Here is an 18,175-nt window from a genome sequence, read left to right as displayed (position 1 = left end):
GCATGAGTCATAATCATGATATGAACTTACACACCTCCTGTTTTTTGCCTGGCTCTGCCCCCTATTTTCAGAGTTATGGCACCTGAAATAGTAAAAAAAGCACATTTTCACCTTGTGACGCACCTAGCTCAAAAAGTATTTGATATAGATTGATGAAACCTTGCATGAATCTTAATCATGATATGAACTTGCGCACCTCCTATTTTTAGCTCACATTTCACAAAGTGACAAGGTGAGCTTTTGTGATCGCGCAGGGTCCGTCGTCCGTGCGTAAACTTTTGCTTGTGACCACTCTAGAGGTCACATTTTTCATGGGATCTTTATGAAAGTTGGTCAGAATGTTCATCTTGATGATATCTAGGTCAAGTTTGAAACTGGGTCATGTGCGGTTCAAAACTAGGTCAGTAGGTCTAAAAATAGAAAAACCTTGTGACCTCTCTAGAGGCCATATTTTTCAATGGATCTTCATGAAAGTTAGTCAGAATGTTTACCTTGATGATATCTAGGTCAAGTTTGAAACTGGGTCACGTGCCATCAAAAACTAGGTCAGTAGGTCAAATAATAAAAAATCCTTGTGACCTCTCTAGAGGCCATATTTTTCATTGGATCTGTATGAAAGTTGGTCAGAATGTTCATCTTGATGATATCTAGGTCAAGTTCGAAACTGGGTTACGTGCGTTCCAAAACTAGTTCACTAGGTCTAAAAATAGAAAAACCTTGTGACCTCTCTAGAGGCCATACTTTTCATGGATCTTCATGAAAGTTAGTCAGAATGTTCACCTTGATGATATCTAGGTCAAGTTTGAAACTGGGTCACGTTCCATCAAAAACTAGGTCAGTAGGTCAAATAATAAAAAAACCTTGTGACCTCTCTAGAGGCCATATTTTTTATGGGATCTGTATGAAATTTGGTCTGAGTGTCCATCTTGTTGATATCTAGGTCAGGTTCGAAACTGGGTCAATTGTGATAAAAAACTAGGTCAGTAGGTCTAAAAATAGAAAAAACCTTGTGACCTCTCTAGAGGCCATACTTTGGAATGGATCTTCATGAAAATTGGTCAGATTGTTCACCTTGATGATATCTAGGTCAAGTTGAAACTGGGTCACGTGCCATCAAAAACTACGTCAGTAGGTCAAATAATAAAAAAAACCTTGTGACCTGTCTAGAGGCCATATTTTTTCATGGGATCTGTATGAAAGTTGGTCTGAATGTTCATCTTGATGATATCTTGGTCAAGTTCGAAACTGGGTCAGCTGCGGTCAAAAACTAGGTCAGTAGATCTAAAAATAGAAAAACCTTTTGACCTCTCTAGAGGCCATATTTTTCAATGGATCTTCATGAAAATTGGTCTGAATGTTGACCTTGATTATATCTAGTTAAAATTCGAAACTGGGTCATGTGCGGTCAAAAACTAGGTCATTAGGTCAGATAATAGAAAAACCTTGTGACCACTGTAGAGGCCATATTTTTCATGAGATCTTCATGAAAATTGGTGAGAATGTTCACCTTGATGATATCTAGGTCAAGTTCAAAACTGGGTCACATGAGCTCAAAAACTAGGTCACTAAGTCAAATAATAGAAAAAACGATGTCATACTCAGTTCAAAAGTGGGTCACGTGGGGACAGGTGAGCTATTCAGGACCATCATGGTCCTCTTGTTCATATGGTTCCACCCCATATTTCCAGAGTAATGGCCCCTGAAATAGTCAAAAATGCACATTTTCACCTTGACATGCACCAAACTCAAAAAGTATTTCATGAAAATTGATTAAACCTTGCATGAGTCTTTATCATGATATGAACTTGTGCACCTCCTATTTTTCGTCTGCTTTTGCTCCCTATTTTCAGAGTTATGGCCCTTGAAATATTCAAAAATGCACATTTTCACATTGTGACGTGCTAAGCTCAAAAAGCATTTGATATAAGTTGATGAAAACTTGCAAGAGTCTTTATCATGATATAAACTTACACACCTCTTTTTAGCTCACCTGTCACATAGTGACAAGGTGAGCTTTTGTGATCACCCTTCGTCCGTCGTCCGTCGTCAGTCCGTGCGTGCGTGCGTCAACAATTTCGTGTCTGCACGATAGTGGTTTCATTTATGATTTTATTTTAACCACTTGCACACAGCTTGTATCACCATAAGATCACGGTTCCTTTCTTGAACTGGCCAGATCCCATAATGGGTTCAAGAGTTATGGCCCCTGAAAGGGCCAAAATTAGCTATTTTGACCTTGTCTGCACAGTAGCAGCTTTATTTAGGATTTGATTTTTACCAAACTGGCACACAACTTGTATCATCATAAGATCTTGGTTCCTTTCTTGAACTGGCCAGATTTCATTATGGGTTCCAGAGTTATGGCCCCTGAAATGGCCAGAATTAGCTATTTTGACCTTGTCTGCACAATAGTTGCTTCATTTATGATTTTATTTTTACCAAACTGGCACACAACTTGTATCACCATAAGATCTTGGTTCCTTTCTTGAACTGGCGAGATTCCATTATGGGTTCCAGAGTGATGGCCCCTGAAAAGGCCAGAATTAGCTATTTTGACCTTGTCTGCACAATAGCAGCTTCATTTATGATTTGAATTTAATCAAACTTGCACAAAACTTGTATCACCATAAGATCTCGGTTCCTTTCTTGAACCGGCCAGATCCCATAATGGGTTCCAGAGTTATGGCCCCTGAAAGGGCCAAAATTAGCTATTTTGACCTTGTCTGCAGAATAGCAGCTTCATTTATGATTTGATTTTAACCAAACTTGCACACAACTTGTATCACCACAAGATCTTGCTTCCTTTCTTGAACAGGCCAGATTCCTTCATGGGTTCCAGAGTTATGGCCCCTTAAAGGTCCAAAATCGGCTTTTTTGGCTTTCGCAGCCATATAGAGACTTCATTTATGGTTTTATTTGATACAAACTTTCAAAATATCTTCAACAACATTAAATCTTGGATTCCATGACAAATCAGATCCAATTGTAGGTTCCAGAGTTATTTTATATCTAATTACCTCCCCTGATTGTAATCAAAATGGATTTATATCAGTAAGTACTTATAGGACTTATTTGAAAGTTCATTATTGTTATTAGTTGGACTGAGACAATCAGGGTAGAAAACTATGGACTGATTTTATGTCAAATTACCTCCCTTTATTTTAAATTAAAATGGGTATATCTCCCTAACTAATGAAGATACTGATCTGAAATTTCATTTATGTCAACAGATTTATTTGGCAGATCCTTCTTTTGTTCACTTACAATATTTTTTCTTTATTACTTCCCTTTTACATTACTATAAATAGCTTATTTTTAATAACTTTTTTATTATTGGCCATAGGGAAAAACCGAGACCACTTCTGTGGTACAACATGGATGGTACCTCCAATTTTTAGGTGTATTTTGACATATCTATACCTTGTAAATTTTTTTTTTCTTTTTGGTTAAATTTCTTCCCTTTGCTGTTCCTGTCCTTTGGACTTAGATATTTTTTCTGAGGACCTTCTTGTCCTCAAGTGCAATGATAACAGGTGAGCGATATAGGGCCATCATGGCCCTCTTGTTTTTCATCTGGTTCCATCCCCTATTTTTAAAGTTATGGCCCCTGAAATAGTAAAAAATGCATTTTCACCTAATTGAGTCTTTATCATGATGTGACCTTGCACACTTGGCATTCTTCTTGAGAATCTTAGCGCTTATTACAGAGTTATGGCCCTTAATATAGCCAAAATAATGGATTTTTTGTTTGTCAATCTCATAGCTTAAAAAGTATATGGCCTAGAATAATGAATGCTTTATGTAAAATGTTTGTTGAGGCTATACCCTCTTAAGACTGCAAACATTTGAATTATTGCCCCTTATTTGTGACAAATGTACCAGTGGGGGCACACCCTTTGTCCTACAGACACATTCTAGTTACAATACATTTGTCTCTAATTCACATACACATAAATATGATAGTTTGTGACTACAATTTACTTATAGAAAGAAGAAGTTACTGTCAAGGGAAGATTTGACACTTCAATGGAAGCCATTGCATAACTTACTAGAATCTGTTCTCTACTCACGTTATGAACAACATGGACTGCAACTGTTCCCAGGGTAACACAAATTACATTTACTCTCCTATGTAATAGAGGAAGGGGTGTAATAATAATATTATTAGCAGTAGACAGTGTGATAATAGCATAATAATAGTTTAACACTGACAGTAACATAATTGGTAGACACTGAACAACATGATAAGGAGACATTGATTACAAAATGATTACTGGACAGATTAGTAGACACTGTGATATCATAATAGCATGACTAGTAGACACTGAGATATTAAGAGCATGATTAGTAGACACTGATAATAGCAGGGTTAGTAGACATTTTGAAAGTAATAGCTTGATTAGTAGACACTGTGATAATAGCAAGATTATTAAACATTTTGATATTAATAGTAAGATTAGTAGACTAAGACACTGTGATAATAGCAAGATTAGTAAACATTTTGATATTTATAGCATGATTAGACAGTAGACACTGAGATATCAATAGCAAGATTAGTAAACATTTTGATATTTATAGCATGATTAGACAGTAGACACTGAGATATCAATAGCAAGATTAGTAAACATTTTGATATTTATAGCATGATTAGACAGTAGACACTGAGATATCAATAGCATGCTTAGCAAACACGGTGATAATAGCATTATTAGTAGACACTGTGAAAATAGTACCATTAGAAGCCATTGATATTAGCATGTTTAGTAGACACTGATAATGACATGAAAAGTAGACATTGTGATAACAGCAACATTACAAGACACTGTCATAAAAACATGCTTGGTGGACACTGAATCTGACTGATAATAGCATGATTAGTAGACACCGTAATAACAGCATGATTAGTAGACATGATGATGTGATTAGTAGACAATTTATGCAGTAATTGTTATACATTAAAAACATTCATTATTAACTCTGTCCACTTACTGACTGGCTTGCCAGTGAGTAGTAGAAACTATTGCTGGATGTCAGGCCCTAAGTTTTTACTTTATCCTAACAAAATATTATGTTGGACAGCAACCACACACACCAATGAAACTGTAGTTTCACTCTGACAGATTACTATGTTTGTCTATGACACACAATGATTCCAGTCAAAACAGGATCACATACAAGACAATAGTTTTATGCTGAAAATGCATCAGAGGCCTTCTCTAGCCTTCTATTTTTCAAAATTTTCTTGTGGGGATCCCCTAAACCCCCCTCTTCCCCCCAGCCTGTGCAAGGGGGAAACCTTTCGGGCACTAGCACTCTCCCCTTTTCAAATCCTGGCTGGAGCACTGTTGGACATACTTTACCTGTCATTTAGCACAATGTATGGTATAGCAATTCATGCAAAGAATCATTTGATAACAGTGTTTGTTTACTATTTAGCTTATCAAGAAGTAAAAGCAGTATATGCTTGAAACAGAAATATAGGAAGACAGCTAAAGGGAACAATTTAAACTTTAGCCTGCTGGCGGCAAGTGATTCTTCCTGCACATTCGTGTAAGCTGATCATGGTCTGCACTGTCCGCTATTCAGTCAGTAAATTTTCAGTGAAAGCCCCTTCAAATAATAAATGATATTGCCCAAATTGAATGATGGATGAGTTCATTATAGAAATTTAGCAGGGTAAAGGTTAAACTGTTAGTTTGAAAAAACATAAAAACAATCTTTTTGTATTGATTAGTTTATGTATATAAAGTGTTTTGGTGAGACATAATGTCATTGACCATTATTTTGTGTATGACTAAATATTGATTTCCGTGGATAGTATACAGTGATTGTATATCTTGCTTTTTCAGGAATATAGAAACTGTTTTGAAGACATTGGTAAAAGATTGTAGAACGTAAGTATCTGAAGGTCTTGATAAACTAAGAACAACTTCACAAAAACTCACATTTCCTTTATTACTATATTAATACTAAGTATTACATAGAATGGAAAACTCTTGATTGACATAGAGTAATCACATGTTTGACATCGTGGGAGTGAAATTAAGCCATAAAATAAATTTGGTAATACATTTATAGTGTAATAAAACTTTTGACGTTGATGTTGTTTAAGAATAGGATGTGTCGGTCAAATTCATTTTGTCTGTAATAGGTAAAGAATGAAGAAATTTTGATGTTTCAGCAGGAAGAGCTTACATGTGATGAAATGAATATTACAGTTGTGCCTTTTCACATTGAATTTATTAAACTCATTGAATGAAATTGATAAAATGCTTGGCAGAGCCTCGCATTTTGTTATTGTATTCAACTCATTTAGTTAATATAGTATGAAAAGACACTCGTATGATATTCTCTATTTAATTGATTGTTTACTTTTTATCGTCATCATTACAAGAATTCTAATGTATTTTGTTCAGTGTTATTGCTCTTTGATGAGCAGTAACAATCCAAGGTGTGTGCTGATCCTTTGAATGATATTTTAGGGTTATTCAGTAGTGGGTGTAGAAGGCTAAAAGGAAGAGTAGAATAAGCTGTCAAACCTGTTTATTTAACCCTTAGCCTACTGGCGGAAAGTGATTCTGCTTTTGCGACCAGGGCAGACCAAGATCAGCCTGCACATCTGTGCAGTCTGATCATGGTCTGCACTGTTAGCTATTCAGGCAGTAAATTTTCAGCAAACACCCCTTTGAAAAATGAGTGGTATTGCCCAAATTGAATGATGGACCAGTCCATTTTAGAAATTTAGCTGGGTAAGGGTTAAGGTAGTGGACCTGTATGACAATTTTTGTGTGAAATTTTGGAATGGTTCTGTAATAACAGAAATTTGCTCTCGTAACAGTTCAGAGCATTCTGAAACTGCATAATTATGGAGTATACATTATAGCACTGGAAATGAAATTTGTTATTAGTGGTCCTCTACCTTACATCAATCTTGTAAAAGTGTTTGTTTACAGGATGGTGGTGTTTACTTACAGGGATGGTTATGTTTAACATATTTTTGTTGTATTAAAATAATTCTAGATTCATTATTAAAATCTTGTATGGTGTTTATTTTCAGATATTTCCCTGCGGAAAGTACCCAGGAAATGTTAGATGAGTGGCGTCCCCTTCTCTGCCCCTTTGACATCACTGTGATCAAGGGGTTGCAGTACTTAGACTTGTTCTTACCCACAAACCTCCCAGAACAGGAAATGGATAAAGGGTTTAGGTAAACATTTACAGGGTTCTGATTCAGCAATTTAGTTTTACAGTCTTTCAAATGTAAGATTTTAATAGACAAGTGACAAAAATCTTATAGGCATTTTATTGAGATATTCAGTGAATGAACACCAGTTACGTAATGAGAAGTATTTAATGGAAATAACTGGAATTGATGGCGTCGTAAATTTTCAACGATCAGTTTTAATACATCTTGTGAATGATTCAAATTCAGTATGCAGATATTTCATACATTTGTACAGTATTACTGAATAGAAATGAAACAGTACTGTAAAACATTTAATTTCGTGGGCAGTATGAATATTTAGAACTAAACTATTTCAGACAGAAAATGCAAAGTTTACAGTTTTATATTATAGAGCAGTATATCAATTGATGATGGAATTTATTTCAGGTTATGGTTCAAAGAGTTGATTGATATGTGGGACTCTTTTCATAACAACCCTTCTTGGGAGAAGGTAATTTAGATCTATTTTAACCTTTAGAACTATTTAATAAAAGTTATTATGCCCATGGTGACATCATTCTTTTTGAAAGTAATTGGTATTGCTCTGTATATTGTCTGAACATTGTTGAATCAGGGGAATAAGTCATGGAAGAGATTGTCGTCATACAATGAAACTCTGATAGAGCATTAGAGGCCTCCGTGGCCGAGTTGATAAGGTCGTTGACTTCAAATCACTTGCCCCTCATTGATGTGGGTTTGAGCCTCACTTGGGGCGTTGAATTCTTCATGTGAGGAAGCCATCCAGCTGGCTTACGGAAGGTCCGTGGTTCTAACCAGGTGCCTGCACGTGATGAAATTATGCACGGAGGGGCACCTGGGGTTTTCCTCCACCATTAAAAGCTGGAAAGTCGCCATATGACCTATCATTGTGTCAGTGCGAAGTTAAACCCAACAAAATAAATAAAATAAACTGATAGAGATTGGTGACTAGAGCACTAGGGCTGACATGCAGTTCATGTTGTCCCTGACTTTTCCTTATCTCTATGTTTGGATCACTCAAAACCCTAGATTACTCGAGCAGATTGCTCATCCCTTTGCAACATTCAACAACTTCTTTTTTACTGAAAAAATATGATAGTTTTGAATGTTTTCATGATGAAGTCTAAGGATTGATTTTTATCTCATCAAAGCACTGTGTGCATAAGATGTGCTATCAAGATCACACACAGTCTGTAGTTGGTAAACATTTTCTTCAAACAACAATTCCTACACCACTGGTCTGATTTTGAAATAATTTCACAGAAATGATTGTTTGGTGACCCTTTACTAAAATTGTCAAAAGCCATCTTGATTTGTTAAAACAACAACAAAAACATGACAAATTTGAAAATCTTCATCTGTGAATCTGCAGGCCGGTTTTATAAGTAATATAGCAGAATTTTTTAAAGTCCTTTTTGAGCTGTAAAACTCTGGTGAGTGACATAAGACCATCATGGCTCTCTTGTTGGTTTCAGAATATTGATACTTAATCTGTATTATTTAATTATTTAATTTAATTATTTATTATTTAAGAAATAATTTATTGCAAAACCATGTTTTAACACTATTTATGCATGATAGGCGGTTATACTTAGCGTGTTAATAATTTCACGAGGGCTGAACTGGAGTGAAATATTTCGTATGACATATAACCGCCCAAGTGTATATATAAATAGTGTTCAAACACGGTTTTACTATAAATTATTTTGATTTTAGTATGTCTTTATTGTAAAATTTAGATCAAATATGAAAGAACTGTTTCTAGGCACATATATGGCACCAAATGATAGGTTGTCATGCTCTTTTGTTTATACACACCAGGACCGAAAATGGTAATATGTCTTGCAGAATAGTGTGCAAATGATGGCAAATTATTCTGCACAGCTAATAACCAACTTTGTGTGTGTGTAAATTAATCAAGACAGTTGTGCTATGTTAAGAAAAAAGTTTTATCAAATTTCAAAGCATTATTTTTGAATGCATACATGGCGTAAATATCACGTCGACACGACATCAACATAATGTCTTTGTGATATTTTAAGCATTGCTAGTCATATTAGAATTATTCATATTGCACATTTATATATATTGAAATCAAATGCTTATGTTTTCATTGTTTCACTTGTATAATAATATTGTATTTGTTTGTTTCTGACAGTGCCTTATTAACCTGATGTCTCGTCTTGCCCACTCCAACATTGGCTATATAGACTGGAGTCCATATGTTCCTAAGGTAAGCAATATATTGTAGTAATATATGAGTCGTGCCATGAGAAAACCAACATAGTGGATTTGCGACCAGCATGGATCCAGACCAGCCTGCGCTTCCGCGCATTCTGGTCAGGATCCATGCTGTTCGCTAACAGTTTCTCCAATTCCAATAGGCTTTAAAAGCGAACAGCATGGAGCCTGACCAGACTGCGCGGATGCGCAGGCTGGTCTGGATTCATGCTGGTCACAAAGCCACTATGTAGGTTTTCTCATGGCACAGCTCATATATGTTAATTATCAAAAAAGAATACTACTGCATCATCGTTATTTAATATTCTTATGGCAAAGTATCATGAAATATTAAAATGTGTGTCTTAAGACTATATTTGGGAATGGAAAAAATGTTTTTAGTAAAGAAGTGTTCTTTCAAAACAAATAAAGAAGTAGATGCAGTGTTATTGTTATATATGTATATTATGCTGCTAAATGAAATTTTAATCTGGAAAAAAGTTTTAAGTGATTTATGCCGAATGGGTTGTTCAAAATGTAGATAAGCAATTGGAATTTTGACTTCAAAAAGGGATTTCTTTTAAAACTTCTGAAAAGTTTGCAGTCAGCATTTTAGCTACTTGTGATTGTGGTCATATTTGATCCTCTTTCAATAGAAAACAAGAAAAAAAAACAGGTGTTTTCAAGATGATCTCTTACAACTTGCATGGAGTAAGAAAAATTCTGCCTTGCATTGATATAGAAGTTGAGGTTTAATATTGAAAGTATTGGATCGCTTATAAATAAGGAAGGTTATCCAATAATTTCATATTTAACTCCGAATACTAATAAGAAAATAGTAGGTAACTATGTTGTTGCTGTTATTGTACACACAGGTGTTCACACGGCTATTGCGAAGCTTTGACCTTCCAGTCGGAACACAAAATGTTCAGGTCAGCCGTAACAACAACAGGGTAGAGATAGAGCCTTTCATCATTTGGATTGTATCTTGCATGGTAGGTAGTGTCTTTGGTTTGACGTGTTTTCATCTAAAATGCAGGTTTTCAGTCGACTGCTGAAGGGTTTTGAGCTTCCTGTGGGGACACAGTCTGTCCAAATCGTACGATCGAAGGTTACCAATAGAGTTGAGACACAGATTTTAGTTATGTGGATCGTAAATATGATGGTTAGTTGATACAGATATTCATTTGATAATAGCAAGTTTCTGGCACTAACTCCTTGGGTCTTGGTTCTTTTTAATGAATTAAAAGGGAGGTTTAAATGCTTCTGTATTTATGTGCACTTTGTTCCTTTGCTATCACTCCTTGATACGCTGTCTCGTCTCCCCTACCTGTCCCTCACTCACAATAAATAGAGCTTTAAACTAAAGGCTGAGGGTCTTGACTGAAATGAAATCAGTTGCCCAAAGGCAGTCTGTCTGGTGCTAATCATCCACCATTTCAGGTTGATTTGCTCCAAAATGCATTTTTATGCCCCCCTTCAAGGACGAGTATATTGTTTTGCAGATGTTGATGGTCGGTATGTCGGGCCTAGGATCATGAAAGTTGATAGGAAGGTTAGTCATGACCAGCAGATGAACTCTATTGATTTTGATATTAGTAAATCAAAGGTCAAGGTCACGGTGACCCGGAACAGTTAAACGGTTTCTAGAGGATAACTTGAGAACGCTTGGGCCTAGGATAACAAAACATATTACTGAGGTTGATCATGACCAGCAGATAAACCCTATTGATTTTGAGTTAAGTAGGTCAGAGGTCAAGGTCACAGTGACCCGGAACAGTTAAACAGTTTCTGGACGATAACTTGATAACGCTTGGGCCTAGGATTCGAAAGTTAATGGGGAAGTTGATCATGACCAGCAGATGACACCTATTGATTTTGAGGTCAGTAGGTCAAAGGTCAAGGTCACATTTACTGGGGCCTCCGTGGCCGAGTGGTTAAGGTCCCTGACTTCAAATCACTTGCCCATCATCAATGTGGGTTTGAGCCTCACCTGGAGCGTTGAATTCTTCATGTGAGGAAGCCATCCAGCTGGCTAACGGAAGATCGGTGGTTTGTACGATTATATCCAACATTGTATTAACTTGGTTATCTCTTGATGCTCTTTAGCATTGAAGTACACCTTAAAATGGAAAAAAAAGATATGTGCTATATAAGTGGAAGAAATTTATATTGAAGTGTTTAGAGGAACATTTCACAGTTGATGGTTCTGACTTTTGAACACGTCTACAGTCTGTCTTTAAGGTTCAGGTAAAGTATTTTGATGCCTCTGTTTGGGTGAACTTTTTGTTTTTTTATGCATCGTAGAATATGAATTATTTTGAATGTGCATATGTTGTGATATTTTAGACACCCTGACTACCGGGAGCAATATGTTAGACACATAGTAATTGTAAACTGTGACAAAATATAACTGAAAAAGAAGTTTGATATCCTGTATGGAAGAAACCTTGAATAGTGAAAGTATGAAGTTATGAAATGCAAATTATTTGTTTCAAAGTGAAGAAGGACTTTCCTACTTCATTTGAACAATTAAGTAAAATATATTATTATAAATAGCAGTGGTCTATGAGGTTAATAATATCTGTCATTTGTTTACGAATCGGATAGAAATATCCGTCCCGAGGGCGCCTGCCCATGCGCAGGTGGCTGAGGGACAAATATTTCTATCCGATTCGTAAATACATGAGTGATATTTTTTCTTGCATATCGTATACATATAAGCTTTTTATTCTGACAGATAATTTTACTTGCATAACGTATTTTACAAATAATAGAATAAAAAAAGCTTTCTTTTAGGACTCTTTCTTATAGTACAGTTAGTTTTATAATTTGTAGCATAACGGTATGTCCTTACCATAAAATAACGTATTTTGAATCTAGAAATATACTATAAGGAACGGAGAGAAACTATCAAGGTACCTGATTTTTCCATATAAACAATATATCAGTGCATGGATTGCTAGTTGTCATTAACAGCACGAGAGTCATCTGGCATGGGGGGTGCCAGATGGGTTTTGCCGGCATAGGTTAAATCACCGGAAACGCCAGTCCGGTGTGCAAGAAATAATTTTCCAAAATTAAAATCCACTTGAGGGAAGATATCAAAACAGTTTACTTACACCTTAACTTCTTACCTTAAAACATTTCCAAAGAACAGAATCTGAACTTTTCATTTAAAATTTCCAGGGTATTTAGACCATCATTTTTATTAGCTCGACTATTCGAAAAATAAGTAGAGCTATCCTACTCACCACGGCGTCGGCGTCACACCCTGGTTGAGTTTTTCGTACCAGTCCACATTTTGACAAAGTCTTTTGAGATAAAGCTTTGAAACTTTCAACACTTGTTTACCATCACCATGTCCAGTTATAGGCAAGAGTACATAACTCTGTCAAGCATTTTGACTGAATTATGGCCCCTTTTGACTTAGAAATCTTGGTTAAGTTTTTCGTACCAGTTCATATTTTGGCAAAGTCTTTTGAGATAAAGCTTTGAAACTTTCAACACTTGTTTACCATCACCATGTCCAGTTGTAGGCAAGAGTACATAACTCCATCAAGCATTTTGGTTGAATTATTGCCCCTTTTTGACATAGAAATCTTGGTTAAGTTTTTCGTACCAGTCTACATTTTAACAAAGTCTTTTGAGATAAAGCTTTGAAACTTTCAACTCTTGTTTACCATCACCATGTCCAGTTGTAGGCAAGAGTACATAACTCCATCAAGCATTTTGGTTGAATTATTGCCCCTGTTTGACTTAGAAATCTTGGTTAAGGTTTTCGTACCAGTCTACATTTTGACAAAGTCTTTTGAGATAAAGCTTTGAAACTTTCAACACTTGTTTACCATCACCATGTCCAGTTGTAGGCAAGAGTACATAACTCCATCAAGCATTTTGGCTGAATTATGGCCCCTTCTGACTTAGAAATCTTGGTTAAGTTTTTCGTACCAGTTTATATTTTGTGTAAAGTGTTTGACATATGGCTTTGAAAGTTTTATATCTTGTTCAGCATTATAGTCTCTATCAATAGGCAAGAGTACATAACTCTGTCATCTTTTTTGGCTGAATTATGGCCCTTTTTGAACTTGGAAATTGGTTCTGTTTTCGTATGTGTCCATGTTTTGTCAAGACTATTTGACATATGGCTTTTAAACTTTAAACACTTGTTTATCATTATGATTTCCATCTGTAGGCAAGAGTACATAACTCTGACAACTATTTTGGCTGAATTATGGCCCTTTTTGGACTTTGAAATTTTTGTCAAAACTATTTGAACTGTGGCTTTGAAACTTTTAACACTAGTATATCAACATGATTTCCATTTGTAGGCAAGTGTACATAACTCTGTCAACTATTTTGACTGAATTATGACCCTTTTTGGACTTGGAAATTAGTTAAACTTTTCATACAAGTCCATATTTTGCCTAACATATAACTTAATAACATATTTGCCATCATGGTCACACATTGCAACTTAGTGCAAGACTAATCGAAATCCACAAATACAGGACCATTTTTTGTTTAATCCATTTTTTCTTTTGTCTGAAAATCTATGGAAATATTTTGACCCCATTCTTCAATCAATTCTTCGAATAGTCGAGCGCGCTGTCATCCGACAGCTCTTGTTATATGAACTCCACTTGCTTGTGTTTTGTTTTAATAATCAGGCAAGATTTTAGTCTTAATCACATTAGCACAGTCTATGCAAACTAGATTTTAGAGCATTAATTATGTCTTGATCACATTTTTAATTGACACAAGCATTATTATGATCATAAACTTGATGAGTTTGTCAAAATGTGAAACTTAAACTTCATTGAAAAGATGAAAAAATACCCGATAATATTTATTTGGTGTGAAAATACTGATGTTCTTTGCAATACAAATATAGCTTTAATTATATAGTCATGTTTGAAATTGAAAGTAGACAGTTCGAATATTTTTTAAAGGAAATATTTGACAGGGAAGTGGGATCTCATTCATGTATATATAGAATTTTTATTTCAGGGAGGAGAAGGGAATACAGTACAGGAACATATAGATATGTTATTCAAAACATTACAGAACTTTTACCATCCTTCTAACCTCGGAAAATGGAATGTGAGTTTACAAACAAGCTCTTCTCATGCAATGTAGATTCAGTAAAAAACTGCTTGTGCAAGCTTTGAATTGCAAGATCCAGACTCACTTGAGCAATTCTGAATTGCCAATTCATTTTATCCCTCGCCATTTTTCTTACATTTTCGTACATTTGAATAACTTGGACTCAAGTATTTTGCTGATCCCAGTGCGATCTCAAGCGATCTGTGTTTTACTGTACATGCTAGATTTGTTATTCTTGATTGTTAATGTGATTTTTGTGTCAAACTGTTAATTTTGAATTGATCTTTGAAATTTGAAACTTGTAGAATAAATGATAATTTAAAGATTTTCTGCAGATCTTTTTTGATGATTTCGTTATATATGATAGAGTCAGATAAGGGTAGTTGGTGCCTTTTAATTGGTATGGAAGTTGGTATTTGTGAAACTGTTTCACAAAAACTCGTGTAAATTGATTTGTCAATTTTCAGATAAAACTGAGCAGTCTCCTGATGACTTTTCCCAAAGTTTTCATAAATAGAATTAACAGGTAAGTAAGTTTATCATTTTTTACTGCAGTGGGCAGCTGCTTTTGAAAAAGAAATTTTAAGATATAAATAAGTAGGACGATGACACGAAACTAAGTTTTATTCTTGATTTGCAAAATTGAAAGATATCATGAATTATTATTAAATAGTTATATTATCATGCTTTCCATAGGGCTGGGACAATTTCAGAATTTTGAAACCGGTTAATCTTTTTATGAAATTGAACCGAACCAGTTAATCGCCGCCATATTAAAATGCTGGGTTCTTTCCTGACAACGGTATCAAACTACTTAAAGCAGCTGATTACATTAGGAACATATGAACTTTATCCTTTACAAACAATGTGATAATAAGTCATATTTTAGTGTAATATAATGTTTCACACATATCACGACAGGCAAATCCGAGACTATTGACTATGTTCAATGTGCTTAGCGGAAATATACTGCTGGTCTATGTGCTAGTCAAAGAAATGTATAAAGATAAAGTACAACTCGTGATGTTTATTGTTTGAGAGCGATTAGCGGTTTTGCAAAATGGAAACTGGTTTCACCTAGTAATCAAATCGGATCCGATTAACCGAGTAATCGTCCCAGTCCTAGCTTTCCATATGTCTGTCCGTAATTCTTGTCAGATCCATTCCTTCTTACTGCTTGGAACATTTTCATAAAACTTGTATCAATTATTAAACTCATCAAGACAATGTGTGTAGGGCACTCACACTAGATCCAAGGTCAAGGTCACACTTTGAGGTCTTTATAAGATTTTCATAAGATTAGCATCAGTTGTTCACCTGATCAAGACAACATGCAGTGTACAACTCGGGTCACTATGTTCAGGGTCATGGTCAAACTAGGAGGTTGTTGGTCAAATAGCTTAACTTCTTGTCAGTTCCATATCTTCTAAACTGCTGGGAAGATTTAAAAAAAAAAAACTAGCATCAGTCATTTACAAGTTGAAGGTGACTTGTGGAGCACACAATCCAGGTAACAAGGTCCAAGGACTGCTGGTTTTAGCTAATGTAGTGTTGATACGAATGAAGTGACCATGCAAGAAGGTAGATAACTATTGTTAGACTTAAAACATTTTAACCAAACTTTTACAGAGAGAGGTACCGAAAACCAACATGGATGAAGCAAATACCAGAATCTCACAAGCTTACAGATGCTGAGATAACAAAGTTTGTAGAGGGCATGAAGAACACGGTGTTCACCTGTATGTTCAGTAAATATGGAAGCCAGGACTCGGCCGTAGCTCTCAGACACTTGTCTACAATGAGACCCGAACTGATTGTTCCTCCTCTTCTAGAAAAGTAAGATGTATGATTGAATGTAAGCAGTACCACGTTATCTCAAACAAACAGCTTCGTGCTTTAGATGTTTATGTCCGTAATGTAGATTAGAGTTTTTTTTTTCTGACGACCGTTTTGTGTTTTGAATTTTGAGTAATGTTTACAGTCCAGAAATATCCAGTTATTAGGTAAAAATTATTTGTAAACCAGGAAATATATAGTTGTAATTTTTAAAAAGGTCTTAAAATGGTAAAATTATTTTGTTTTGGAAATTAAAAGAAGAAAAATTGGCAGAATTAATGTTTTTTCGAGCATATCTGATATTTACTTGTTCATAAAAATGTTCACTTTGCATAAAAAATTTCACTTTTGTAGAAAAAAGTTGAATTGTGAAAGTGGTTCAGGTTGCTTGTATACACCGTATTCAGGAAAAATGTATGTCATCCAGAAATATGTAGTGATACTTTGTAAATTGTAATAACGTCTTTAACTGCTGATCAAAATTTTCGCTTTTATGTAAGATACTGATTTTTATTTGATTTTTTTTTATGTTCTCCAGAATGTACCCTGCCATGGAGACATTGATAGAGCCACACAGATTGATAGCTTGTATGAACTGTGTGGTGTCTGTAGTGAGAGCAATGTTGAGTGCTGGGAAGTGGTACCCTGAGGGACGGTCACATCTGCTGCCATTGTTGAATCTCTCACTCCCTGGCATAGATCCTAATGATTTCAAGAAATGCTTAGTAAGTATACACAATACAGGGCATACATTAGTTTCCGGGATAGTGTAAGAAGTTTAGATATTTTAAATCATTTAATTTCATGGGCACAGAATTCTTTGGTTTTGGTACAACAGCTATTTGATGGGGATTTGAATTTGTTATTTCAGTGAAATCCATAAAAATGATTCCAACATGAATATTACTAGTTTTATAGTATGTTTTGGAAGTTGTGAAAATGCAGTGAAGAATCATCCTGCTTGTATATATTCCTAAAGATTCATAGAATTATATAGAATGTCTGCTAGTTTACTAAGTAATAGAATTTAAGAAATTAAAATACTTACTATAGGCTTTGCTAAATTATATGCTGTTATTCGTGACTGTTTGTTTACAGGTAACATTCCAGATGATATCTACATTTGTATCGCTAGTACCTATAGTAGACTGTTCCGAGGCCATACACAGCAGGACTGACCTCACAGAAGTATGATTTCAAATGTTGTTAACACACTATTAATCCACAGTATTTCATTCCATGGGCCTCTGTTGCCTAGTAGTTAATGGTCATTGACAGTGAATTACTGTATAGTGGGTTATATTCGCTGGGTTTAATTTTCGCTATATTTGCGGTTAACATTGTCAAAATCTTAACACCGTAATTTTTTGTTACCGCGAGTGTATACATTTCACCAAGGGAGACCACTCTTACAAACTTTACTCATTCTTACATTGTTACTTCCCCTGACCAAAAATTCTCACAAATGATGAACTGTTGATTTTATTGAAAAGAAAATCAATATGTAATACTAGTACAAGTCAATTTGTCTTGGTATTTTCATTATCAAATGCAGACGCGGTGAGATACTTGTATTTCTATTCGTTTTCATTGTAATTGCTCAACTAAATATAAACATGGGGATTTGTATGTCATAAGAAGCTGTTTACCATGTGTTTCGATACGTGATTAAATATTAATGAAACAGTGGTGAGATTTTATTTCAATGCATAACGGAATTAAATTTCGCACAAGTGTTGAATTATTGTTATTATACGCTATATGCGTCTCTAGACGACAACGACAGACTTATTCCCATGTTTATTATTA

General features: G+C 35.2%; 1 protein-coding gene across 1 annotated transcript in view; it reads left to right on the top strand.

Moving 5' to 3' along the window:
• The window catches only part of LOC123526956 (proteasome activator complex subunit 4B-like), a 73,748-nt gene that overhangs the window by 6,374 nt on the left and 49,199 nt on the right, over positions 1 to 18,175 (top strand). Inside the window, exons 3-13 of the mRNA XM_053528603.1 lie at positions 3,988 to 4,104; positions 5,850 to 5,894; positions 7,058 to 7,207; positions 7,613 to 7,676; positions 9,363 to 9,437; positions 10,300 to 10,419; positions 14,435 to 14,527; positions 14,998 to 15,056; positions 16,160 to 16,366; positions 16,905 to 17,091; positions 17,465 to 17,554. Of these exons, the coding sequence (XP_053384578.1) occupies positions 3,988 to 4,104; positions 5,850 to 5,894; positions 7,058 to 7,207; positions 7,613 to 7,676; positions 9,363 to 9,437; positions 10,300 to 10,419; positions 14,435 to 14,527; positions 14,998 to 15,056; positions 16,160 to 16,366; positions 16,905 to 17,091; positions 17,465 to 17,554 (1,207 nt within the window). The remainder of the gene's footprint in view (positions 1 to 3,987; positions 4,105 to 5,849; positions 5,895 to 7,057; positions 7,208 to 7,612; positions 7,677 to 9,362; positions 9,438 to 10,299; positions 10,420 to 14,434; positions 14,528 to 14,997; positions 15,057 to 16,159; positions 16,367 to 16,904; positions 17,092 to 17,464; positions 17,555 to 18,175) is intronic.

Source organism: Mercenaria mercenaria, chromosome 1, assembly GCF_021730395.1.
Source record: "Mercenaria mercenaria strain notata chromosome 1, MADL_Memer_1, whole genome shotgun sequence".
In the NCBI taxonomy this organism is placed as follows: Eukaryota; Metazoa; Mollusca; class Bivalvia; order Venerida; family Veneridae; genus Mercenaria; species Mercenaria mercenaria.
The sequence above is the reverse complement of the archived record's forward strand: the minus strand, read 5'-3'. Positions and strand labels throughout refer to the sequence as shown.